Below are 27870 nucleotides of genomic sequence, written 5' to 3'. Positions count from 1 at the left end.
CCCACTGTCTCAGTAGCAGCCCGAGGATTAAAAGGGAGTTGCAAGCATATAACTGGAGGCAAATTTTGACCGATGACAGCATACATGCACATACAGAATGCAGCATCTTGTTAGATGACTTAAGTTAGATCTTGACCAGTGTCTTACAAGATCTATTCAATCAGATGTCAAGAGCAAACTATTTGGTTTTGTTTAATGTTCGCCAGTCCTAATGTATCTGCCATTATTGCTGTCCATACTCGAGGACGATCTTAGCTGTTTCTTTAATAGCTTAAGTAAGTTGTTCATCAACAGAGATTCAGCTACAGGGATATGCAGCAGAATATGCTGGCTGCATGCTGTCATGAGTAACTGAAAGGTGTCATAGAGAGATGAACAGTAAAGAAAAAGAATGATGTGCCTAACACATAAATGTCTGCATAGGTAGGTCTTACCTGCTCTGAACCCCACATTATCATCACTGGAATCTTTGTTCCTGACAGTTCAAATCCCTGTTCTTGTATTTTCATTTCATTGTTAGTGAAAGATTTTCTGGTCCTAACCTCTTCTTACCTGAAACAAAAAGACAGACAAATGAAACTGCTGAAGAGCTGATATCAGAGATGAAAGCAAGTGGGTACGCTCGGGTGCACAGCTCTGACAAGAGCTGGCTGAGCTGTAGCAAAAGCCAGCAGGGAGCTGGCAGGGACCTGATTTGCAATTGGATGGTACCTGTAAGAAATTTTAGGTTACTTTCACCGCTATCTGATAGGATGCATCTACACAGCAGGGCTTAACTTGAAATAAGCTACCCAATTGCATAGCCTATTTCAAAATAGTTTATTTCAAAATTGGGAACATCTGCTCAGCATTTATATCAAACTAGCGCATTCTTCCTCCGACTTCTCTTACTCCTTGTACAATGAAGGTTACAGGAGTCAGAGTAAGAAGTCCTCCAGCTTGACAGTATTTCAACATTATTTTGAAATAACAGTAGTTATTTTGAAGTAATGTTTCTGTGTAGACATACCCATATAATCACACACACTGGGAAGCTGGAAGTCAACATTCATGTATTAGCCTCTGTACCAGAATAATTCTGACTAAGTTTGTTACCTTCCTCTTTTGTTGGGTGACAAGTACACTGTGGACAAATCCGATGGGGTGGGGAGGTGGGGATAACTACCTGAATGCTGAATTTATGCAAATCTATAGAGCCCTGTAGAAATCTATAGACCAGTGATAGCTGTGTATTTTAGGTTAAATGAGTTCTTGAAATGTGTGCATTGTTTATGCATGCCATTACACAAATTACTCCCAGCCACTTTGTTTAATGTGGTGTAATTAAAAAATTTCAAAACCAGACAAAAGTCCTGCATATACTGTACTAATTCTTTTGAAGCCACTAAATAAAGATTTACTATATGTTTAAATGCCTGTGGAACCAATTATAAAGTCACAGATAAAGCATTCTCCACCCCTTACCTCCAAGTTAAAACAGAAATCTATAACTTTTCATTTATCCTATGTCTCCACTATAAAATGAGATTTAAAAAGCAGCAATTGAGAGGGTTGAGTCTTCCACCATTGTAGAAGTCGTTCTTCACATAAATGTATCTCTCTTATTCTGGCTCTGCTTGCAAAGACAAATTAATCCCTGGTGTTAATCCATTGTGTTCAGTAGAATTACATCACATAAGGGTTTAGCTCAGGCAGCTTTTCCCTCCCTACATTTTATTGTTTTGAAATTTCAAACATACAGAACATCTGTTTTCTATTATGTCTAGCAAGAGACAAACATATCCATTACACTGAAAAATACCAACTCTGTTGACACACATAAAAATTACAGTGCATCTTCATTTTATTAAAATGTCCACATGGCAGAAAAATAAATGAAACCTCCAATAACGTAACTAACAGAGAGCATCAAAAAAAAGAAAGCAAGGAGGGAGGGAAGTTCTATATTTGATAGAGGAGACATTAAAAAGACAGGTGAGAGAAAACATTCATTTTGGTTCTGTTGTGAGTAAATGGAGATCTAATCACAGTACATTTCCTAGACAGAACGCAGCTCAAGATATAGGTTATGAAAGATGAAACTGGCTGCTCTTTCACATGACTCAACTTCAGAATTTGGGTTTAGTTTCTTTTTTCCATCCATCTTCCTTCAGAAATTCCTGTGCAGAGCATACATTCCAAAATAAAGTCTTGTTATTGTACATTCCCCAGAGTTTGGCTGAACAGAAGGCTAGCTGTGGAGACCCACTTCATCAATAAAGGCTTTTGAATGCCAGTACATTCAGTATATGGTTTTTTGCTGGCTGCAAAATTCTGACCAGCAAAAACTCATATCACTGTCCTTTATTTTTTCTCTCTGCTCTTTTAATTAAATCGTATCCTAGGAATCAGGAAGAATGAAATGACAGCACTTTTGGCAGTAGAATTAACATATGGTATAAAGTCATTGTATCCTGTGTTGCACCTTGGCAGCAAAAGTGGCAGTCATATTGTGCGTAAAAAGGTAACTCAATGCATCCATGCCACTTCAGAAAGATTGAAGGATGTGAAGTCTTGGTTTTCTTGGAAAAGTTTAGATAAATTGAGAAAAAGATTATCTTGGTTTTTTATTTAAAAGTGTCAGAAGTACCCAGCTCTTTCTAGTAGGAAATATTCCCAAATCAAAGAAAAGCCAAAGCCTCAGTGATATGGTGCTCTAACCACATGTATTTCATTAGCACCCGCACAGTGGAAGAACTGGCAACACAATGGCTCTGGAACCAAAAATCCCTTTGTCACTAGTCCAGCTATATGTCATTACACAAAAGTAATCTGCCTCTGGCCAAATTGTTAGACCTAAATCCTACAAACACTTAAGCAGCAAAAGTAGTCCCATTGAGTTCAGTAGGACTTTTCGCATGGGTAAAGTTTCTTCTAGAAACATTTGCAGGATAGAGGCCTGCTGTGTGTAGAGTTTATGTTATTAATGCCCTGGTGAGTTAAAATGCAGTGACCGTAAGTAGTTGCATGTATGTTTTGCAAATACAAATTTGTTGTTAATATCTACATTAAAATAAGAGACTTTGCCCAAGATTTCTTTGATACACTTCCTGGCTATGATGAGTCTGAAATAATCTATTGTCTGTTATCTGCCAATGGTTTAGATGAACAGAAAATGCTTGTCGTTAGTTACAGTACCTTCTTGGGTGGCTAAATATTTACTAACTATTGGTCTGGTCCTGCAAACCTTTACTCACATGGGTAGATATTTCCTAAATTGTGATCCACATTGTGCTTCAGAAAATTACTATTAATAGACTGGAATACTGAGAAAAAAGATTTGTGAGACTGGGCATTCATGTGTCTATTAAAGATATTTTCAAGGCCCTTTTTCCTGACACCATATGTAGGGCCCTACGAAATTCAGTCATGTAAAATGAGTGAAATCTGGTGTCCTCCTATGAATCTGGCCTTTTGTGTGCTTTTTCTCTATACTATATAGACCTCAAGGGGGAGCCCACCATTTCTCAAGTTGGGGATCCTGACCGATCACAAGGGCATTTTAGGAGGGTCACGGTATTGCCACCCTTACTTCTGTGTTGCCTGCAGAGTTCAACAACTGGAGAGTGGTGGTTGTAATGTTGGCTGGGTGCCCATCTCCAAAGGCAGTACCTCATCAACAGCAGCAAAGAAGTAAGGGTGGCAATACCATACCCAGGTCACCCTAACATCTATACTGCTGCTTTCTGAGCTGGGTAAAAATAGCAGCTGCCACGGGCCCTGCTCTGCAAGCTGCAATGCAGAAGTAAAAGTGAGAATCCCTCACCATGACATCCTTACTTCTGCATGGCTGTTGGTGGTAGCTTTGCTTTCAGAGCAAGATTCCTGGTCAGCAGCCACTGCTCTCCAGCTACCCAGCTCTGAACGTAATGCTGCTGCCAACAGCTGATACTGCAACCTCCATACAATAATCTTGAGACCCTCCCACACAACTCCCGTTTGAGTTAGGACCCCAATACTTCAACTCCATGAAATTTCAGAATTAAATATCTGAAATCATGAAATTTACCATTTTTAAAATCCTATGACTGTGAAATTGACCAAAATGGACCATGAATTTGGTAGGGCCTACCTATATCCAATGCAGATAGTGTGGCACTCATGTGTCTCTTAGGGTTGGTCTATAGTGCAGCTTTGAGGTCTGATAGCAGTGTGGATGCTGTGGCTGAGGCAGAGGCTTGGGCTTACTACCTAAGCTTGGGTCCAGGGGGGTCAGGTTGCATGTGACTCATGCAGCTAGCCCCCCCTCCCCCACGCTGCAATATAGACATATCCTCAGTGTGGGGCACCATTTTAGCCATCCCTGTTGATTTTGCATAATCAAAACTCAAATAACTCAAAAGTCTCTTTTTCTAAGGGTATGTCTAGACCCATGGTCACCAACCAGTAGATCGCGATCTACCGGTAGATCTCAGAGGCTCTAAGAGTAGCTCTTGAGCCTTCTCCGAACTGCGCATGCCTGCGCAGTACATTTACATTAGATTTCCTCATTTGAGGAGCAGCTACTCACGGAGCAACAGCACAGGTGAGTAGCTGCGAGGAATGGTGGGAATTTTTTTTTAAAGTAGCAGTATAAGGATTGGGGATAGCAAGTGATGGAGAAGAGGAGAATAGAGAGGGCGGGGCTTCAAGGAAGGGGCGGAGCAGTAGATCTTGGCTTGGTCTGTCATTTAAAAAGTGATCTTGGGTGTAAAAAGGTTGGAGACCACTGGTCTAGACTGAGTCACTATTTTGGGATACCGGAGGTATCCCAAAATAGCAACTCCGCATCTTTAAAAGCTCCCACTATTTCCTGAAATAGCGGGCACACTATTCTGGTGTCCCTGTAACCCTCGTTCCATGAGAGTTAAGGGATTTTTCAGAATAGTGCTTTATTTTGAAATTTGGTAGTCTCTACAGTACACCACCAAATTTCAAAATAAGATCGTTTCAACCTAGACTCGGAATAAGCTATGCAAGTTCTATGGCTTGTGTTTTGCAGGCAGTCAGACTAGATGATCATAATGCTTCCTTCTGGCTTTGGAATCTATACATTTTGCAGACAAAAAGCACAGGAAAGCAGCATGTTTCCAAGGTACCGTAAGATATATTTCTTATTACTTTGCCAGCTAACAGTTTACTGTTTTACAACAACTGATTAATTTCTTAAGATGTTTTTCAGTGGGCTTTTTTGGGGGGGGGGGGTGGAGGTAGTAGTGTTTATTTTTTAGAAGACATTCTTTCAGCCATATGTTGCCTCAGTCAATTATCAAAATGGTGCTTTTCAATTTGCTTGCTTACTTTTTGCACTAAAGGTATATTTTATGGGATTTACTCTTCTACATTTGCGTGCAGGGATCAACGTATCTTCATGGCCTGGAGCAGGGGTGTCCAACCCATTACAGATGAAGTACCAAAATAGTGGTGGATAGAGTGCAAAGAGCCATGTATGGGGGGGGGGGGCGAGGAAGAGTTATTGAGCAAAAAAAAAAAAGCCATGCTGGGGGAAAATAGGCACCGGTACACCATTCTGGGGCATACCATCACACAAAAAGCACTGGGAAGGGGTGAGAGGGACAGGGGTGAGAGGTGGGGAATTTGGGTGCAGGAGGAAATAGAGAAGAGGATGCTGGCTCAGGGAGGGGACTCCAGGCTGGAGAGTGTTGGGGTCAGGTGGAGTATTGGGGTGCTGAGCAAGACGCAGGTTTGTGGCTGTGAGGGTGCAGGAGTTTGGGCTGGGGTACATGAAGGGCTCAGAGCAGGGAGGCTGGGAGTATGATGGGCTCAGGACATAGCTTTTCAGTATGTGGAGGGTGCAGGAGTGTGTGGTAGAAGACTGGGGATGTGGGGGTGCAGGAGTTTGGGGATGTGAGAGGCTCAGGACAGGGGGTTCCAGTGTATAATAGGCACAGGTTTGGAGTCTGGGGTGGGAGGGGGGTGCAGGAGTGTTATGATGCTGCAGCCAGATGGGGGTTTGGCCCCAGTTGGCCAGGATTCATTTTTAAATAAAATATCATGTCAAACACAACATGTTTCAGCATTGTCTTTATTTATGAGAGGGGCAGGAAATCTGTTTTGAGTCAGGGGCTACTGACCCACAGAAAAGTCAGTTGGGGCCACACAAGTGAGATACAAAAAAACTACCCCTCCAAAATCCCCCAAGCCTCACTAATGTGGCCCCAACTGTGCTAGTGGGAGCAGGCACAGGATGCTGGGGCAGGAGGCTGGAGCATGTGACGGGGTGCTGGTGGTTGCTAGGGCAGGTAGCAGGGTGCTGGGGCAGGGGACAAGGTGATTTGTGGGTGCTGGGACAGGGGACAAGGTGCTGGGGCAGGGGGCCAATGGGTGCTGAGGCAGGGGCCTGGGGCAGAGGACAGGGTGCTGGTGGATGCCAGGGTAGGGGACAGGGTGCCGGGGCAGGGGGCCAATGGGTGCCAGTGGGTGCTGGGGCAGGGTACTTGTGGGGGTCTGGGTGGGGTGAGGGGACAAGGAACACTGGTACCTGGGATCCTGCAGCTGCACACCAAGGCCCAGGAAGTGCCCAGGAAGTGCACGGATTGCTCCCGTCCCCCAAACAGCACCTGAAATGCACAGTACCTGAAGTGCTGATCCATTGCGTGCCTGATGCCTTCCTGCACGGGGGAGGAGGAGGAAGAAGGGGGAGAGGGAGTCCTGGACTGCACCAGCAACAAATGCTCAGGCAGTAAGTGCCTTTTCCCTCCGCTCCCCATAGCAGCGCATGCCGCCCGAGCAGCTGGAGCCAGCACTCTGGGGACTTTATTCCCCTGCTGCCTTCCTGCGCGCGGGGAGGGGGGAGTCCTGGCCTGCTCCAACCCCAAACGCTCGGGCAGTGCGTGCTTTGCCCCTCCACTCCCCATGGCAGCGCACGCCACCAGAGCAGCCAGAGCCAGCGCAGTCCCGGACTCCCACCCCCTCCCCTGCGCACAGGAAGGCAGCAGGGAACAAAGACCGCAGCGTGAGACGGACTGGCATTTTAGGTACTGCGCCAGTTGTTGAGGGGGTGGAGGAGAGCAGCCCGCGTACTTCCGGGACCTGGCACGCAGCTGCAGAACTCCCCCCACCCCGCAGAAGCCTGCGCTACCTCCATTGTCCCTGAAGGTAGCATCAGCATGGCGTTCATCTTGGGGGTGGGGAGCAGCACCGATGAGCACAAGGGAGCCAGGGGCTGTTGGGGAGGGTGCAGGGGTGGCTTCATGAGCTGAACTCCCCAGCTGATCCCTGGTTCCATGGAAATGCCATGCTGGAGCCTGGGATCAGCTGGAGTCCCCAGCTAACCCCAGGCTCCATGTGCAGCAGTGCCACACAGCTGATCCCAGGCTCAGCTGTGTGGCACTGCTGCTTGGAAATACCCTCTCTTCACTCCCCTTTGCTGCCTCTATCTATTAGAGACAGGAAGAGAGGGACTTGACTAGGCGACTGACTATCTGATAAGCACTTGCTTATCAGATAGTTGACTAGTCCTTAATATTCTTACTGTAAACCCCAGTCATGGAAGCACAGTTTCATGGTGAGAGTGAGTTTCTGGCTGATGGAGACAGGGGCTACTGTGGGAGGAGGAAAGAAGAGGAGGGGACAAGCAAGGATAAGAATAGGGTTCCTGCTGAGGGAGGTGACTAGAATTTGCTATTCCATGAAGAGATATTTGACACTGCTGCTGTTCCTTACTCTTGGAGTGGTCATTTCTTCTCTTTCCCTCCACCTCTCCCAAATACTTTCCTTAAAATCCACATACTCTGTACATATTGATACAATTGTTGCACAAATAAAACCTTCATAGGACCCTCCCTCACTTTATTTATCACATCTTTTCTTGCAGCATTAGCTTGTAAATTCTTCATGGTGTGGATCTTGTCTCTTTCTCTATTCTGTAATTTGTCTATACTGGGGACAGAGGAGGAGAGAAGGAGATCAGGAAAGAAATTCTGGCAGCTTTCAGTGCTTCCAGCCATTACATTTTTACAAAATTTTCCATCAGTTGTTGAGCCTGCTCTCTCACATCTCCTCTTTAGAGACTGAGGCTTTCGCATTTGCCTTTGTGGAGAGCCTGAAGTAATAAACCCATGGCTTTGGTATTTGATTTGAAGCAGTTGTTACACCCTGTGTTGTGTGTATGCCATGGGAAGGAGCAATCCAAAGAGTTGAATAGTTAGAGAAGTGATGTATTTGGTATATATGCTGCTGAAAGCAGTAATATTAATGATGATTAAACATTTAGTAACAATGCTCAGTAGTGTTGTTATATTAAATGTTTGTCTCAAAATGGATGACAGGAGTGAGTTCACATGAGGATTACCTATTGTGTTCCCTCCCTCTGGGGCATTTGGTAATGGCCACTGTCGGTAGGCAGGATACTGGGCTAGATGGACCTTTGGTCTGACCCAGTATGGCCGTTCTTACATTAAAATGGTTCTTGAATTGTTAACCAAGCTTAGGCATTTACTTCATGATAAAAGTCTTTTTGACATTTTAAATTGTCAAAGAGAACATGGTTCTGGATTTTAGTGTACTCAATTTAAGGCTTAAGCATGCTTTATATTTTCAAAGCACAGTGTCAACATTAAACTATCAGTAAATAATCCTCAATAGTTTTGTGATATGGTAAGTGTATATATCCCCATTTTACACGAGATAATTAAGCCAAGGAAAAATTAAGTGATTTGCCTCACACATCACTCAAGTTAGTGTCAGACTTAGGACTGGAATCCAAAGTCTTGATGGCCAAGCTTTTCTCTCATTCACAAGAACCAAATGCTTCACTCTCTTTAACGTGACCTGTATTTAATCAATGGTGACATGTAAATTACAAGCTTTACCAGCAGAGCTTCTAACTCAGGGGCCTACAAGCTGAATTTAGCCCACTAAGCCTTTAGATCTGGCCCGTGGTCCACCCTCAAGCAGGCTCTCTGCCTGTGAAGCCCCAGGATACTCAAAATGGTTGGCTGCTGGGGCCATGTGCCTCTATGTGCCATGCACCTTTTGGGGGTAGGAAAGACTTTGAACATCCCCATCACAATCATTGTAGCTCCCATTCACCCCCCCATCAAATATTGCCCATCCCTGTTCTAACTCCACTACCTGTAAGAGTATTTCTCAAGAAAGGATGTAATTTGCTTGTGTCTGGTGTGAGCAGAAATGATCATATGAAGCCTCATGGAACTAATTCAGTTCTCAAATACACTACAGAACTCGCAACCTCCAAGAGTCAAGCTTTAGATCTCACTCAAAAGTTATCATCTCGGCCAGCAGAGACAGACAGCATCAGAAGTTCTCCTACATTGTGTTTTCTGGCAGAATTTAGTTTAAAACTCAAAGATTCCCAGTATCTGTTAAATATGCTTCATTTCGAGGATATCACTCATTTTATTCCCCAAGTTAGCAATGGTCCACAAGTTTGCTGGCTTCTTGCACTTATTGTTGAATATTATTTGTTCCAGGAACACAGAATGAAGGAATACAGGCGATAGAAAATCACACAAAACTTCAGATTTCCTTGTAAGCTTAATATTTTGCATTTCTCATTTTCATCTGCCATGTAGTGCCTATATTTAGGCCTGAGCAAATGACCAGAAAGTATAGCGCTTTTATAGATTTATACATCAGTTTGCTAAAACCGGCAGCTTCATAATGCATTATTTAGTGACCCCTAATTTTAATCATGTATGTGACTAAAATTGTTCTCATGGAAGAGTGCACGGTGAGAGAGGCCAGAGATGTCCAATATGGCATGGTAGTCTAACATGGTATATAAAACCATCCAGAAAATCTCCCAACAGACTCAAATGGTGGCTCAAAACAGACATGGATGGAATCTGCTCATAACCTCAGCCTAACCAACCCTGGAGTTGGAAAAAGAAGAGAGAGGAATGCAGCAAATTGCCTACTTTCTCCTCCCTCCCTGATGAAGGGGAACAGCCAGCAATGTTTCTATATGAAGGGGGGTGGGGACTTCAGCTCTCCTCCATCCTCCCTAACAGGCATTTGGAGCGTGGGGCTAGGGCAGTCATGGGTGGGGACAGGGAAACTTTAGCCAGCCCCTTCACCTGGTTGGTGATTCTATGCAACCCCATACACATTGCAAGAGGGGGTGAGGAGCTTCAGCAGCCCCTCCACTGCAGAACCAAAGGAAACTGCATACCGAATTCAGTGGTCCTAGCTCCTACTGTTTAGGAGCAGTTTTTGAACAGACAGACAGACAGACAGACAAACTTGCTGGCTCAGATAAATAAACAAGGACTCAGATAAATAAACAAGGAATCTCCGGCCCAGCAACATCCATGATCTGGCAAGACCATGGATGTTTCTGGAGCAGAAAGCCCTAGACCAGGAGACCAATGGCAGGGGGGCTGGCAGCAGCGGGGCTGTTGTCCGGAAGCCCATCTAGAGCCAGGGCCAGAACCAGTGGTGGCAGTGGGGCCAATGGCTTGCAGCCCATCTGGAGCTGGGGCCGAGGGCAGAGCCGCTGGAGGCAGCAGGGCCAGGACCTGTGTCTGGCAGCCCGGGTGGGCATGGAGCTGGTGGCAGCAGTAAGGCTGGGGCATTTCCTAGCTGGAAATGGCAGCCTAGACCGGCTGATAGAGGGGTGGGGATGGGCTGGCTACAGCTGGTGGTAGGGGGACTGAAGTGAAGCCAGTAGCAGAAGCAGTGGGCTGGGGGGGAAGGGTACCTTCCCTGGTCCGGAAAATTCCCTCATTCAGGACCAGTCAAGGTCCCAAGGGTGCCAGGGAGGTCCAACTTAAAGATATTTAACACGTGCCAAAATTATCCACCTATTTACCTCAGATTTTATTTTTACATGGGGTAGGAGATAACTGTGATGACTTTTGGGGTTGGTATTTTTAACTACAACCACTATATTTACATTATAATATTCTCTGTATTTATCAATCCATCACAATAAAATAACCTTTCTTTGTACATAGTTTCTGTAGATGAAAATCAAAATAGGAAGACTTTCTCAGACTGAGACTTGTGATAAGATTACAGAACAGTCTTGTGTAGCCAAGATATAAGATGGTTTCCTTTAAGAAATAAGTAGAAATTAGATTTTGACCTAAATTAGCTTAAGTGTAGAGGCATATGAGAAATCAAATATGATAATGTGAGAAAGTTAGATACATGTTGGAGACAGTATGATGTGAAAAACTGAAGTTAGCAAGAACATGACACAAGATCATATTACAGTTATGTTTTGGTTATAACTAACTTAAGTAAGGTTTTAACGCCTAGACTGTGTCTAGACTGGCATGATTTTCCAGAAATGCTTTTAACTGAAAAGTTTTCCGTTAAAAGCATTTTTTGAACAGAGTGTCTAGATTGGCACGGATGCTTTTCCACAAAAGCACCTTTTGCGGAAAAGCGTCTGTGCCAATCTAGACGCGCTTTTCCGCAAAAAAGCCCCGATCGCCATTTTCGCGATCGGGGCTTTTGCGCGGAAAACAAAGCTGAGCTGTCCACACTGGCCCTTTTGCGCAAAAGTTTTGCGCAAAAGGACTTTTGCCCGAACGGGAGCAGCATAGTATTTCCGCAAGAACACTGACAATCTTACATGAGATAGTCAGTGCTTTTGCGGAAATTCAAGCGGCCAGTGTAGACAGCTGGCAAGTTTTTTCAGGAAAAGCGGCTGATTTTCCAGAAAAACTGGCCAGTCTAGACACAGCCCTAGAGTTTTAGTCCCTATACTTATTTGAGAATTCTAAAATGTTTTATTAAAATGCTATCTATATTGGTAATATGGGAAGGACATTGGTACTGATGTTATTTTAAATAATGGGTAATGTAAAAAAAGCCAAAAAGGTGGTAGAAATATAATTATGGTAAAAATAGTTTAATATAAATTAGCATCCATTACAATAGATTACAAAAGGAATAGCTTTGTTAATTTGGAGAGATTGTCAATAAAGTACAGGATTATAAGGCTGTACTTGACTCTGTTGTAAGTGTACTGATTACCCACTGATAAACTCTCTCTTGAAAGTGTAAGCATTATTGTAGTACTGTGTAAATAATATTTGCATGTTCAAATATTTTCTCTTTAATAAAGCTTGGTTTTATCATTCCAAGTACTGCATAGGGGTCCTTTGCTAAATACATTGTCTGTAATCAACCCAAAGGCTCAAACATGAAAACTGAATTGGGTGTCATTGCAACCTTATCTTTAACAACTTATTAAGTGGGAACATTTCAATATAATAGTTACATATGACCCTATAAAGTTTCACCTACACTGGTCATCCTTGAAACTTTCCCTCAGCTGGAATGATTGCAAGAATTCAGATGCTCTGTTTCCAGGACTGGTGGAGTCTTTCCAAATGGTGGCACTTCTTAAGGGTTCCCGCAGTATCATGCGGAGGATTTCTTGCCTTGCCTTGCCGAGCCGACCGCTTGTGTTCCTGAACTACAACTACTGTAAAACAAATTTTCTACCTACTGAACAGGCGGAAGTTTAAACCTTAGAATGCTAAAAGCTTTAAAAAAATCAGTGCTATTGAAATAAGATTGGTACTAATTAAAACATTTTAATAAACGTATTATTCTGAAAGGATTTAATAGCAAAGGTGAACCTAGGATAAGCAAGACACTATTTCTGTTTTCTACATTCTATAGTACGTGGGTTGTTTGCGCAAGCTAAGCAGGGCAAGGCTTGCCTGGTATGCAAATAGAGTCCCCAGATATAGTTGCAGCATAATTGTGTATGACTCAGCAAGTGACACTCCTGGCTGAGTCAGTATTAAACTAATTCCCAGCATAGTGTTTCAGGGAACTGTGGGTGGAGATATCACCTTTCAGATAAAATGCAAAGTGAGTTCATGAACGCTTATTAAAAACTCTCATGCTACTTAAATCAAGGCTGCTAGTTTCAATGCCTGTGCCAAATTCCAATTAGGTTAATTATATTCTACTTATCTCAATCCTCCCTGAATCAATTAGATACAGCAATTTCACTGCTCTTAAACTGTTGCGTAACATTAATGTAGATTTTTGAAATAGCTGTTACATTAAGCTGATTCCAGAAATGATTTTATTTCAGGGAAATATTCATAAATTTTAAAGCTCATCAGCTTGGAATAGAAGCACCAGATAGAACATTATTTATTCATAAACAAAATGCTTATTACAAACATCACTTTTTCTTTTGTCTGAGGTTTAGGTTGGACATTAGGAAAAACTGCCTGTGAGGGTGCTTAAACACTGGAATAAATTACGTAGAGGTTGTGGAATCTCCATCATTGGAGATATTTAAGAGCAGGTAGGATAGACAGCTATCAGGGATCAGGGATTTTTTTCAAACTACAGGTCTCAATCCAGTATGGGGTCATGGAATGTCAGGCACTGGATCTTGCTGCTCCAGGGTGATCGGGCAACCAATAGGGGAATTAGGACAGGCAAACTGCAGATTGTGCTGCGCTCCAGAAGTGGCTGGCAGGCCAGGCTCCTAGATGGGAGGGGGAGAGTGCACAGGGCTCTATGCACTGCCTCTGCCCTGAACACTAACTCCACACTCCCACTGGCAGCAAACCTGCCACTGGCTGCTTCTAGGCCACAGCATGGTCTGTCTTAGCCTCCACCGCTGACTGGGAGCCACTCAAGATAAGCCTCTCCTGCTCCAGTCCTGACCTCACCCAAAGCCAAAGCTTCCTCTTACACCCAAAGCAGTCATCCTTTAGCCCACTCCAGAGCCCACACCAGTCAAATTATGTTTGGTCATGGGCATCAACAATTTTCTTCAACTTGGTCATAAGAAAAAAAAAGTTTGAAAACTACTGGTCTTGATGGTGTTTAGCCCTGCCATGAGGGCAGGGAACTAGACTTGACTTCTTGAGGTCTCTTCCAGTTCTAGTATTCTATGGGCCAAATTCAGTTACACAGATGCAAAACAATCTCTAATGAAGTCAGTGGGAATGGCGCACAGAATTCAGTTGTGTGGGGATGAAAAAAGGTAACATACTACATATAAAGCTAGTAGAAACTGAAATATCTCTAGCAGCTGTTTCAGAGGGATAGCTATGTTAGTCTGTTTCAGCAAAAACAATAGGAGATGTGTGGTGCCTTAAAGACTTACAAATGTAATTAGGCTAAACTTTCGTGGGCTGGAGTCTACTTCCTCAGGTGCACGAAACAGAAACTTCAGTTAGTCAGGGATATATATGCCTATGTAAAGATGAGAGTGTTACCTTACTATATGGAGAACCAGTGACAGCAAGGCCAATTTACTCAGGGTGGATGTGGCCCACTCCTACCTGTTGATAAGGTGAGAATACCAAAAGGGAGGGAAATTACTTTTTGTAGGGAGCTGGCCACTCCTATTCTAGAGTCAGACTCATTTTGATAGTGTCAAGTTTGCATATGTATTTCAGCTTGGCACTTTCACGTTGCAGGCAGTTTTTGAAGGTTATTTTGTTGAGTATGGCAACTTTCTGTCTGTTAAGTGTCTAAGGAGATTGAAGTGCTCTCCCACTGGTTTCTGAAAGTTATCATTCTTGATGTCTGATGTGTGATTTATTCTTCTCTGTAGAGACAGTCAGTTTGAAGAGGGACATTGATGACACATGACAGAACATATCACACTAGCAGTATAGCTACTAATCTAATAGCTGCATTTCTAACAGTTGGAAAAGAACTGTTGCTGAAAGGGAAAGAACTTTTTTGTACTACAAAATGCCTTGATACATTTAAAAAATATAAAGTTCAGCATTAGCTTACTTTTGAATTTACCAGTAACAGAATACTACAGTAATCTGTAGTTTGATTTAAGAACAAATGCTACTGAGACCCTCAAACAGCTTTAGGAACCTTTTAGTTCAACTCATTTTAAATTTCCCTCATTTTAAGTTTCCTTCACAGACACAACCATGATTTTCAACAGATTGGAAAAGGTAGGTGCTGCAACCACTGCTCAGCGCTGCTACACTGATGATGCTTCCTGGAGATCTTATATCTTGTCTGAATAACTTATAAATACAGTGTATAAATCTCTCAATTATTTCCTTCTAATCTAATCCATTGCATTGGCTCACAAAAAAAATTTCATGGAAGAATTTAAAGTTAAAAAGCCCCATTAGCACTGTACTTGTTTAAGGAATATTATTAAAACAAACATTTAATTTATAAGTAAAACTAACAGTAACACTTAGCTTCTTCCACGGGGTATTCTGAGGGTTTATTCTTTAATATTTATAAGTAGTTGTGTTATCCGCAGATGGAAAGTTCTACACCAATTTATATATTTTTATAGTCATTTCTAAATCACAACAGATTTCTCTAGATTGATAGTTCAACACTACATCATTTTTGTTAAAATCCAACTTTTCTAGTGACAAGACAACCCCTTCATATTAAAATACATGGTAGAATTTACCAGGAGCTTATCCTGATAGTGAGAAGGGTCTGTTCAACAAACAAAGAACTCTGATCTGCTCAAAGTACTGTAATGAAATATGAGCTCATTGCCAAGAGCTACAGAAAATTAGTCAGTAATATTTCAGAACTGTTTGATCTTAACATGCAATAATATTACTTAGACAGATGAACATTGTCTGTGATTGTATCCCATACTGGAAACATATAGTGAACTTGTTTGCTGTATTACTTTTTACTCAGTTAAAATGCTGAAGAATACACTACAAATTCTCACACTTCCTTTTCAAATATGCTATTAAATAGAGCTTGCAGTCTTAACAGGATGTGCCTTGTGCACCATATTTTACATACCATTAGGCTGCTTTTATGTACTTTAAATACATATATTTCCATCACTGGAAAATAGTGTGGGCATGAACAAATGTGCCCATATGATTTGGTATTTTGTAAAGAAAGAGGTGTATCAAGTTGTCTATCAATGTGCAGAAAGAATTAAGTTTGGCTTAACAGAGAAATCCTCAATGATCTTAAACACAAAAAGGAAGCTTATAAGAGGAAGAAATTTGGACACATGACTAAGGAGGAATATAAAAGCATTGCTCAAGCATGTAGGGGTATAATCAAGAAGACCAAAGTGCAATTGGATTTGCAGCTAGCAAGGGATGGAAAAGTAACTAGAAGGATTTCTACAGGTATGTTAGCAACAAGAAGATCATCAGGGAAAATGTGTGGGACCCTTACTGAATGGGGAAGGCAACCTAGTAACAGATGATGTGAAAAACAGCTGAAGTTCTCAATGCTTTTTTTGCCTGGGTCTTTTCAAAGTCAGTTCCCAAACTGCTGCACTGGACAATACAGTATGGGGAGGAGGTGAGCAGCCCTCAGTAGTAAAAGAACAGGTTAAAGATTATTTGGAAAAGCTGAACAGGTACAAGTCCATAAGGCTGGATCTAATGCATCTGAAGGTGCTGAGAAAGTTCGCTGATGTGATTGCAGAGCCACTGGCCATTATATTTGAAAACTCTTGATAACTGAGGGACATCCCAGAGAATTGGAAAAAGGGAAATGTAGAGCCCATCTTTAAAAAAAAGGGGTGGGGGGAGGGGAGGAGGAGGATTCTTGGAACTACAGACCAGTCAGCTGTATGCAGCCCCTCATGGAATCAGAGCAGGTCCTCAAGGAATCTATTTCGAAACTCATGGAGGAGAAGGTGGTGATCAGGAACAGTTAGCTTGGATTCACCAAGGGCAAGTCATACCTGACCAACCTAATTCCCTTCTATGATGAGAAAACTGGGTTAGTGGATGTAATAAATCTTGACTTTAGCAAAGCTCTGGATATGGTCTCTCACAGTATTCTTGACAGCAAGTTAAAGAAGTATGGCCTGGATGAGTGGACTATAAGGAGATTAGAAAGCTGGCTAGATCATCAGGCTCAAAAAATAGCAATCAACGACTCAATGTCTAGTTGGCAGCCGGTATCAAGCAGAGTACCTCAGGAGTCGGTCCGGGTACTAAGTTTGTTCAACATTTTCATTAACAAATCAGGATGATGGCTTGATTTGCAAGTTTGTGGCTGACACTAAGCTGGGGGAAAGGTAGATATGCAGGAGCATAGTGATACGGAACAGAGTGATCTAGGTAAATGGGAGGATTGGGCCAAAAGAAATCAGATGAGGTTCAAGGAGGAAAAATGTAGAGTCCTACACTTAAGATGGAAGACTCCAAAGCACTGATACTGGCTGGAGACCTGACTAGGCAGCAATTGTCCAGTAAAGGTCCTGGGAATTACAGTAGCAGAAAAGGTGGATATGAGTCAACAGTGTGCCATCTCTGCCAAAAAGGTTAATAGCATGTTGGGCTGCATTAATAGGAGCATTGCCAACAGGCTGAGGAAAGGGACTAATCCCTTCCTTTCAGAACTGGTGAGGCCACATATGGAGTACTGCATCCAATTTCATGCCCTCCACTACTGAAAGGATATGGACAAATTGGGGAGAGTCCAGCGGAGGCAATAAAAATGATTATGGGGCTGGGGCACATTTATGAGCAGAGATTGAGGGAACTGGGTTTATTTACTCTTCAGAAGAATGATGGGGATTTGATAGCAGCCATTAGCTACCTGAAAAGGGGGAGGGGATTCCAAAGAACATGGTAGTGGTGGCAGATGACAGAAAAAGCATCAATGGTAGTAAGTAGCAGCGGGGGAGATTTTGGTTGGATATTAGGGAAAAAATTAGTTCACCAGGAGGATGGTAAAATACTGAAATAAGTATTTTAAGGGAGGTGGTAGAATCCCTATCCTTAAAGGTTTTTAAAGCAAGGTTTGACAAAGCTCTTGCTGGAATTATTTTGTTTGGGTTGGTCCTGCTTTAAGCAGGGGATTGGACTAGATGACTTCCCGGGATGTCTTCCAACCCTAATCTACAGCCACTCAGAAATGTATTATACAAATCCGCAGACTCTATAGTGTACTAATATAAAGTTGTCATAATAATTTAAGAACATTTTATTCATTTGTTTTTATACAGCATGGATGCAGTTTTAACAATCAATAGTTCCATTATTCCCCATGACAAAGCTTATAAAGTGTTCAGAGTTCAAATTCCAAAATATTTTCATCAATTCTAAAATCTCCAAAGTCTCCACCAGAAAGAAAGCAGGCGAGGGAGAATACCAGCTCTGTCGCATTAACACTAGAGATGAACCTGAGCTGCAGAGTTTGGATCTAAATAGAGACTATGCAGGTATCCAAGTCCAGGCATTTGGTGGAGGGGACGTTTGTTGGTCAAAGAAATGGGGCAGCTCTGAAGCTTAAATCTAGATGCAAATGTCCTTAAAAATTCACAGTGTTAGGATGTGGGTTTTGGATTTAATTTTGGTTAACACCAATACCTTCTTTTAACCACCCTTAATATATACAATTTAAATTGTCCATGCAAAATGAGTATGAATCATTTACCAAAACTAATATTTAGCAGTTTGCAATGTGTGTAGGGGGACATCCAAATGTTTTTGCCCAAAGATTTTGGAGTTGAATGTTCCAGTACAATAATTTATCAATGCAATCTCAGTATTTTTCTCTTCAAACTTCCCACACCTTTAATATGATCTCAAGTAATATCAAAACACTTTAATTGTATATTTAAGTTGCATTTTTTTAAAAGGACTTTTCTGGATGTACATTAAGATCATTTCATGGCCTATCTAAATTTCAGCAATCCTAAAGCCATTTTTCTTTTTAATTTTTATTAACAGTGATAAATTCAGATTCAGTGCAAGTAGAGCACATTATTTTGCTTTTTCCAAAATATTGTAGCATTAATTGTAACTCTTAAACAGTGTTTGGAGTACATTATCCAGTATCTTGATCAAATCACTGTGCTCATATATTTCCAGTTCCACTGTGTGGAAAATGCAAGCAGGCTGAGGCTGCTGGTTAGTGTTACATTAGGGATCGGATATTGAGACACAGATTTCATAGTCATGGCCAATGGAATTGAGAGCTTTTATATAATTGCATTCTCCTGATAGGCAGAAGGTAAAGTAATGGACAGTTAGTTCTTTAGGCAAAAGACACAAATCTGTTGGATAAAAGATGTCATTCTCTGCCTGTAGTCAGTAACTTGAGAGCCTTCTGTAGATTCTCCACAGCAGTGCTCACATCTTCATACTGCAAAGCACTACCAGCATATTTGCAATATTTCTGAGCTCTGGCAAAGTCTTCTGGGGTCAAACGGATTTCCCCTGCAAAAACAGGATAATTAAAGTAAAAATCTGATCAAGCATTATGTTTAACTTAAAATGTTTGAAGTAATCTATTTATATTAGCAGACAGAGCATAAAAGGAAGTTCCGGTCATAGTTCATTATTTTAAGCTCATTTTTATGTATAACTGCCACTTTCTTTGGTATCATTCTAATACTATATGTGGACCTACAAACATGGACATTTATGTGCTCAAGTGCTTTTTATAAGTAAACCAATACCTTTGAGAAAGATCTGCCCTTTATCTGAGGTAGCTCAGAAGAGCTTTCAAACTATACTAAGTTAACTGTAATCATGTTACAACCTTCATGAAACAAGGACAGAGGTTTATGTGTTTATTGTGTGATTGCTTTACTCTCAGCACTCGCAGCTGAAGCCTCTCTTCCCCGTCTGTTATTTTTCCTAATACAGAAACATAGCCTATTGAGATATTTGCACAAATACGTCAGTTCTGCTTTTACCTCTTGACAAACAGGCTATCAACACAGCCACAATTTTTTTCAGTTTTATGTAATTACAGAAAACAAGACTGTTCTATTAATTCACCTATTTTTGAGAAACACCAGCCAAAAGTTGTCTTGTAACAAACCCAAACATTGAGCTGTACAGACTTCTCAAAAAACATACTGTCCTACTTTTCAAAGAAATGTTGGAGACATAAACCTTGATTTAGCAGAACACTTGAGCATGTGAAAAGCCCCTTGATGTGCTTAAAGTTAAGCATGTGCTTAAATGTACTGCATAGAGGGCTTAACCAATTCAATGAAAGTTAAAGCTCATGTAACCCTAATAATTTAAGGCCAGATTCTGAAATCTGTACTCATACTAAATAATTTATCTTTAAATAATCCCACTGCTATCAATGCTACTCAAGGTGAAACATGGTGGCCCTTAAGGATATACTCTGGCATATTTGCAAGAAATGTTTTGTTTATAAAACATGGGTTACATTGGAAATTAATGTGAATGTATTTAGGTCGGGGCTCCCATACTGCCTGCTATAACAAGTCATAATATTTTCCAATTTAACATGTCTATTTAGCATCATTTCATGTACAAGAGGGATTTAGTAATAGAAAATCTGCTTAAACTTGTAGTAAACATTGTAAACTTAATTATTTGAAAGTTTATACTAGACAAACATATGTTATAAGTTTTATCCTGTACAGTTCTGTTCAGAGAAAAAGATGTGGCTGAAACTCAAACTTTGTAGTTGATATTACATGAATATTTACTTCATGTAAGAGTAAGGGAGGGTGCATTGTGTGGCCAGGAAGGAGGTTGCAGGAGCAATGATGGATGCTGGGTGGGAGTTGGTGTCTGGACAGAGGGGAGGTACAGGAGCAGGGAAATGCGGGGGTCTGGGCATGAAGGGGTTGCTTTCTTGGCTTTGCACCCCTGTTGCTCCCAAACACAGCTTCCTACTGCTCCCACAGGCCAGCCAATGGGAGCAGTGGGGAAAGCCTCTGGACAGTGTGTACCTGTGCTGCCAGAGGGGGGTTGGAGTAGGGTACCTGGCTGGGGGGGAAAGGGGAGGAGGCGCAGGAATGGGGGAGAATGCAAGAGCAGGCTGGGTGTCTGGCCAGAAAGGAGGGTGTTTGGCCACAAGGAAGGGTGCAAGAGCAAGGGAAGGTGCAGAGTCTGGCCAGGAGCGAGGGTGCAGGAGCAATGGTGAACACAGAAGCAGGGCGGGGGGAAGATGTCTGATGGGGGAGGGGACGAGAAAATGAGCTCAAGGCGTGGACCACTAGTTGTTTGCAGACTGCACTTTGAGAACCATTGATATAGATGGACAATGCATATCAGCCAATCAAAACAAGTTATAAAAATAAGATTATTTTGGGAATATTAGCATCCACATAATAGACAAATCCAGATGATAATTACTACTGCTGTACAGGTTTCAGAGAGGTAGCTGTGTTAGTCTGTTTCAGAAAAAAACAACATGGAGTTTGGTGGCTCCGTAAAAAGTAGCAAATTTATTAGGACATAAGCTTTCGTGAGAGAACTCACTTCCTCAGATGCTTGAAGTGAAAAGGCAGGGATACACAGATGGGAGTGTAATATCAGTACTAATTAAATCAGGGTGGATGTGGCTCACCTCCAACAATGATGAGAAGGTGAGAATACCTGAAGGGAAATTATTTATTGTAACGAGAGAACTATTCCATGCCTCTTTCCAGACCCATTCTGATAGTGTCAAATTTGCATATGAATTCCATTTCAGCAGTTTTTCATTGCAGTCTGTTTTTGAAGGGTGGGTTTTTTGTTTTTTTTTTGATTGAGTAGAGACAGTCCGGTTTGGCAAAAGTACATGGCAGAGGGGGATTGCTGGCACGATATATGTGCAGGTGAACGAGCCTTTAATAGTATTAGCTCAGTGTTTCTGAAAGTGGGCTATGGGCCTGTGCTGCTTTGTTTACCTAAAGGGTTTGTAGCCACGCTGCTTCCCACAGCTCTCCCTAGCTGGAAGTGAAGAATTGGAGCCAATAGGAGCTGCAAGACTCCCTCGCTATGGACTCTCTAGGTAAACAAAGTGGTGCAAGCCTGCTAGCAGCTTTCCTACAGCAGGCTCAGGGCCCACTTTGAAAATCACTGGTATAGCTAATGTGGTTAGGTCCTGTGATGATGTCACTAAGGTGGATGTACAGACAACAGTGTTTGTTGCAGAGATTGCTTCCTGGGATAGTTTCTCTGTTATGGGGTGTGAAGTTGGTGGTATTTGTTTCAGAATGGGGGACTGTCTGTAAGTGAGGACTTCCCTTCCCCTTCAGGTATTCTCACATTCTCATCACTGTTGGAGATGAGCCACATCCACACTGATTTAATTAGCACTGATATTACATCCCATCTCTATTCCTGCCTTTCTTGCATTTTAAGCATCTAAGGAATTGAGCTGTATCTCATGAAAGCTCATGCCCCTTGTTAATCTTTAAGGTACTACCAGATTCCTTCTTGTTTTTACTGTTGTACAATGCGTAAACATTTAGTATCGTTGACATTTACCGTTAAATGCATGTCAGTGAAACAATCAGCCTTTCAAAACAAATAGCATATGACCAGGAAAGAAGCTCTTGAGGTTTAATTATATCCATAATGAAAACACACTCCACACCTGCACTTACTTTCATCTTCAAACTATAAAGCTTGTGATAGAATACCTGTTGAATATTCTGGCATCTGGTACCTGTCAAACCTGTAAGATTACTATATGACAGCAGTATACTTCAGGGCTTATTAGTGAATCATTAGACACAGTTTACACCTTTTAAAAAATGTACTCGTACATACACGGTATGTATACATTTGGCCATATTTCATAGCTTACGTGACATTTAACTAAGTCAAACCAGTTGGGCTGAATACCACCACACAGTGTGTTACAAATTTGAAAATTAAAAGAACAAGTTCCCCTAGACCATTTTTGTTTCATATTATAATGCCAAAAGAAACTAGAAAATCATTCTTTAGAAAACAGACAAGGCATCATTCCAGTATTCAAGTAATTTATTGGAAGAAAGCCTAAATTTGCAAATCTAATCTTATTTTTACAGCACCAGCTCTATTAATGTTTTCTTGGCAGGAAGCTTTATTTTTTATGATGCCTCCTTCAGATACCAGCATATCAACATGCCAGGAAAACGCTCTAGCAATTTTAAGTTATATACCAAAGTTTACCCAGTAAGGGCCTCATCTTACAAGGTGATGAGCAGCCTTGGGTCCTATGAAAGTCAGCATCTCACAAAGGAGAAAGAGTATAGAAAAAAGTCAAGTGTAATTTTCATAAGATATTTCATTTATTTGAAACGCTGTGGAATTCTAGAACTTCAATATTTACAGTTATTTCAAAACTGCCATTTAGATAGCTGGTCCATTTAGTAACTAATTTCAACCTATATAAAATGTAAAGGCCCCTCAAAAAATATTGAGACATGGGAAAAGCTGTGATGTTCCAATCCTGAAACAAACCAGACTCTGTGTTAATCCAAAAATAATATTAGTGTAGTAGTTATATTCATTTCTGAAATGTGATAGTCATTTCCAATCCAAAGCTGACTTCCACTAGTCACTGGATTCTTTTAACTCAGCAATTATGAACATGATACAGAAACTGAAGGGCATTTTGAGGAGGGATAAGAAAATCACATAGTAAGAAAGAAAAACACCGATATATTATTTAATTTTTATGGCTATTCACAAGCCTGGACAAGTTTAAGTAAACTGGTTTAAAACCGGAGTTTTAATGAAACCTGTGCATGGTGTACATAGACAAGGTCTTAGATGTATCCTACAGAAAATGAAAGTGGGGACTGTAATTAAAATGATTAGTATGTGTTAGCAGTGCTTTCACCATTCTTTAAATGTACAATCAATATTTATGGTTCAAAGATTCCAATTACTGGAAAGGAGTGAACATATCTTTTCCTATTAAAAAGAAAGTTAAGATATTAAAAATGTAACTAGACAATGTTTTTACTTATATCATTTGAATTAATATAGATTCATAGATTACAAGACCTGATGAAACCACTGTGATCATCTAGCCTGATTTCCTGGATAACACAGACCATAGAACCTTTCCAAAATAATTCTTAGACCATGTTTTTAAAAAACAAGAACAAACCCATCAGATCTTGTGATTTAAAAATTGCCGGTAATAAAGAAACCACCATGACTCTTGGTGAACTATTCCAATGGAAAAATATGTATATCCTATTTCCAGTCTGAATTGTCTAGATTCAACTTCCAGCCACTGGATCACGTTATATAAGATCAGAGAGATCCCATTTGTTCCTGAGTAGGTTTCCCATAGACTACAATCAAGTCACTCCTTAACCTCCTTTTTGTTAAGCTAAATAGACAGTGCTCACTAAGGGTATGTCTACACTACAGTTTTATTGGGGAAAAAATGGCAATTTCCTGACAAAACTTGAGTAATGTCCACACTGCAATTGCGTTCTTCTGCAAGATAATCAAGAGAACAGAGAGTTTTTTCCTGGCATTGGTAATCCTCATTCTATGAAGCAGCAGCCTTTTTGTGAAAGAGCTCTTTCGCAAAAAGGCGTGTGTGCACGGGGAAAAGGGAGTTCTTTGGAAAGAAGAGGAATGAGGAAAAAGCACAGGTACCCTGCTAGCCATTCTGTCCGTAGCAATCACAGCTTACACGCGTCCATTCAGTCTGGACGCTCTCTTTCGAAACAGCAGATCGCTTTTTCAATGCACTTTTGCAGCATGGATGCTCTCTTTCAGAAGAAGTTTTCTCAGAAGTTCTCTTCTGAAAAAGGCTTCTTCCGAAAGAAGCCTGCAGTCTAGACATAGCCTAATACTTCAACCTAACTTGTGCCTCTTCTCTCCAATTTATCAGCATGCTTCTTGAATTGTGAGCACCAGGACTGGAAGCAGTATTGCAGCAGCAGTAAAAATAGTGTCAAAGTAATCTCTTTACTCTTTCTTGCAATTTCAATTTATGCATCCAAGAATTCCATTATCCATTTTGCCACAGTGTCTCACTAGAATCTCATGTTCAGTTCATGATCCATCACAATGCTCTATTCTTCCCTCCACCCCCTAAGTTTTTCCTTCTTGGTATTCCCCCCTCATGTACATTTAGCCTACATTCTTTGTTCCCAGATGTATACATTTATTTAGCTATCTTATACATGTAATTATTTTTATGTTGCATAAGAAAAACCAAAATAATTATTAATTTCAAATATGATCACTTGTACAACAGGAAGGTATAGGTGGCTTCATTACATTATACCACTGGCAAAAGCAGTTTATTGGAGCATACACAGTTTATATAAAATGTCACATAACACTTCACTAACTCATTCACAGGTTAACAAAAACAATGACTAAACTAATGCATGCAGATGATGTACAAAAGTGGTATACAGTTCTGGCTTATTTGTACCAAGAAACTAAGTCAGTTTGATGATGTTTGACTATAGGAATCGGAAGTTTTAGATGTTAACGCTAAGCTATGTCTACATTAGCACTTACGTCCGTATAACTATGTCTCTGAGGTATGAAACCCCCTCACCCACCAAGAGACAAAAGTTACAATGATTTAAGTGCTAGTGTGGACAAAAATATGTTGACAGAAGAACTCCTTTCACCAATATAGCTATAGCTGCTTGTGGGGGCTGGAGTAATTATGCTGATGAGAGCTTGGTTCCATCGGCTTCAAGTAGCCACATTATACAGCTCACAGTGGCACAGCTACACTGGTTCACTGGTGCCACTGTAAATTCTCTACTGTAGCCTGTCACATTATTGGTTTTTAATGTGAGTAAGTAAATCACTGTTGCACCCACTATTGTGAGTGTTCCCCAAATTCGGTGCAAAGTGGGCCATGCGAGGTATCAAATGAAAACTTATGCTATGCTGGCTTTGTCTGGGCTACTCATATGCTTGTACGATCTGTGTGTGTAAAGTTATGAATAAGGGCTTTGTATTTATGTTTTAAATGTTTTCAGTCTGGGAGACAGCAGTAGGCATTGACCACCTATTGTGAAGGGTGGTTGCTCAATGCTGCATGGACAATGGCTCTTAAGGGTTGCCAATCGATACCTGAGGAGCACAGAGCCCCTTGCCTGAGAAAGACACACCTGGATATTCCATGGTTCCTTACCAAGAAAGGTCATAAATTGGTTTGGTAGTCATGACCAGCTCCATTTTGGGAGGTACCAGCAGCTAAAAGAACAATGGATTTCCCTCCACATGGGCAAGATTATAAAAGTATCCTGAGGGTGCCTCCATCTTGTCTTCACTCTTGCTCTCCACTTCAAAAGCACCTTTGCTAAGGACAGAAGGCCAGGAAGGAACATAGGATGTACTACAGAGACTTTTAAGCTGGCAGTTTGTTACATCTCTGCTAAGAGCCTACATCAAGAACTTGGCAATAGATGTATATAATGGATTTTCTTTAACAATCTTACTCTTGACCTTTTCTTTCTTTTATTAATAAACCTTTAGATTTTAGATTCTAAAGGACTGGCACAGCATCCTCCTTTGGAAGAAGATCTGAGGTATAAATTGACCTGAGGTTGTGGCTGGTCCTTTGGGATTGGGAGAACCTGTCTGGAGTTGGTGAGACTGGTTTTCATAACCTCTCATCAGTGTAAGTTGAGTGCTGGTTGTGGCGCAGGTAAAGCTGGAGTGTCTAGGGCAGTGTTTCTTAAAGTGTGTTCTGCGGCACACCGGTGTGCCACGGAGAGAACAGAAATCAAAATGGCCACCCTTAAAGGGACAAGTCTCACTTTTTTTTAATTGTTATTTTTTTTTGTTTGTCTTTTGCTCAATATCTTTTCTCTGGGGGCTTTTTTTGGTCAACAACTTTTCCCTGGGGAATGGCTGCCCTCGAAGGATTAAGCCTCCCCCCCTCCCCCCCCAACAAAAAAAAATCCTTGGTGTTCCCTATAAAAAAAATTGTTTGGTGTTCCTTGGTCTTAAAAAGTTTAAGAAACACTGGTCTAGAGGGATTTGCTTGTGCAACTTCTTGCTGGCTAGGATTGGCAGCTGGAGTGCTGTGTGAGACTGGTTTGGTGCCTTATAGAGGAGAACCCTGTCTTGGGCAGTAAGTAGCCCTGGTTCTAAGCAATTTGCCCTGATTTGACCCTCTCAGCAATGCTTCAGATTACCTGTTATATTACATAGCCATAACTTAAGACACTGACACTCCTTCCCTCCAAACTATGGGAGGATCCACACAGACACTCCAGCTGGGGGCACAGAAGTAACCAAAGCAATTTTGCTTTGTTCTGATAAACTCTGCCAGCCCTCTCCTCCTCCTACCTTCCCATCTCTTCACTTCATTTCATTTCACTTCACATCTAACCCTCCTGACTTCTCCTCCCTTTTTTGTTTCCTTTTTAGCGTATTACAACGCAAGTGAACAAGACTGATTCTCACCCATCTGTAAATAGTCATACTCATGATATTTGCATTTGCTGCCATCATAATGTTCATTAACATTTGCTTGTTTGTGGGAGGTCACTTTGTCAGAGTGTGAATTATAAAGGTAGACTAAGGGAAGCAGAGAGGCCAAGTGAAGGCAAAGGCTAAGTCTGGTTCCTTGAGGGCTGGGTTGCAGTTCCCTGTGGGCTGTGTGTGCACCACCTGCTCTGCTTATGCAATTATGTAGAGTGAGCTGAGGCAGGAGCCTCGTCTACATGGCCATGATGTTGGAATATAGCTAAAACAAAAATGATCAACATTACATCAAAACATACAAAGTATCCATCCTTAAATCAAACTATAATAAGTTCCCAAGCAGCATTTTTTTTTAAACTTTGCTTACTTGTACATTTTGATTCTTATTGATGGAAATATTTTTTCAATTTCTCTATTGATATTTCCTGACATTTGCCTACAAAAATCAAATCCTTCCAAGTCTAATTATACTCAAAGAGCAGACTGCAAAGTATTCTTTTAATATCCCATAGAACAATGTATTTTAAATTATTAATGTACCACAGAACCTTTAATTAGTTCTTTCTTGATAGAATTACAATATCAAAATTATATTTCCCCAAGTTTAATAAAATTATACTAACCACACAGAAATGGCAACATAACCTTTCTTACTATACCTCACTTTTGTACATGGAAGTACTCTGGCAGAAAAGTTAATGGACTTGTTCAGTGGCGTGTCAGTGCTAGGATTAGAATTTAGGAGGATTCTGGCTTTTGGTCAGACACC

At 41.2% G+C, this 27870-nt stretch overlaps 1 protein-coding gene across 2 annotated transcripts in view; it reads right to left on the bottom strand.

Annotated features, from left to right (window-relative positions):
* Nucleotides 1-17877: 17877 nt before the first annotated feature.
* VTA1 (vesicle trafficking 1) overlaps nt 17878-27870 on the bottom strand; it is a 77005-nt gene continuing 67012 nt past the window's right edge. For both annotated transcript variants that reach the window (XM_075924313.1, XM_075924314.1), the window contains exon 8: nt 17878-19142. In XM_075924313.1, the coding sequence (XP_075780428.1) occupies nt 18997-19142 (146 nt within the window). In that variant the 3' untranslated portion in view covers nt 17878-18996. The remainder of the gene's footprint in view (nt 19143-27870) is intronic.

This window comes from Pelodiscus sinensis, chromosome 3, assembly GCF_049634645.1.
Source record: "Pelodiscus sinensis isolate JC-2024 chromosome 3, ASM4963464v1, whole genome shotgun sequence".
Taxonomy (NCBI): domain Eukaryota; kingdom Metazoa; phylum Chordata; order Testudines; family Trionychidae; genus Pelodiscus; species Pelodiscus sinensis.
This window is presented reverse-complemented; position numbering and strand designations above follow the sequence as displayed.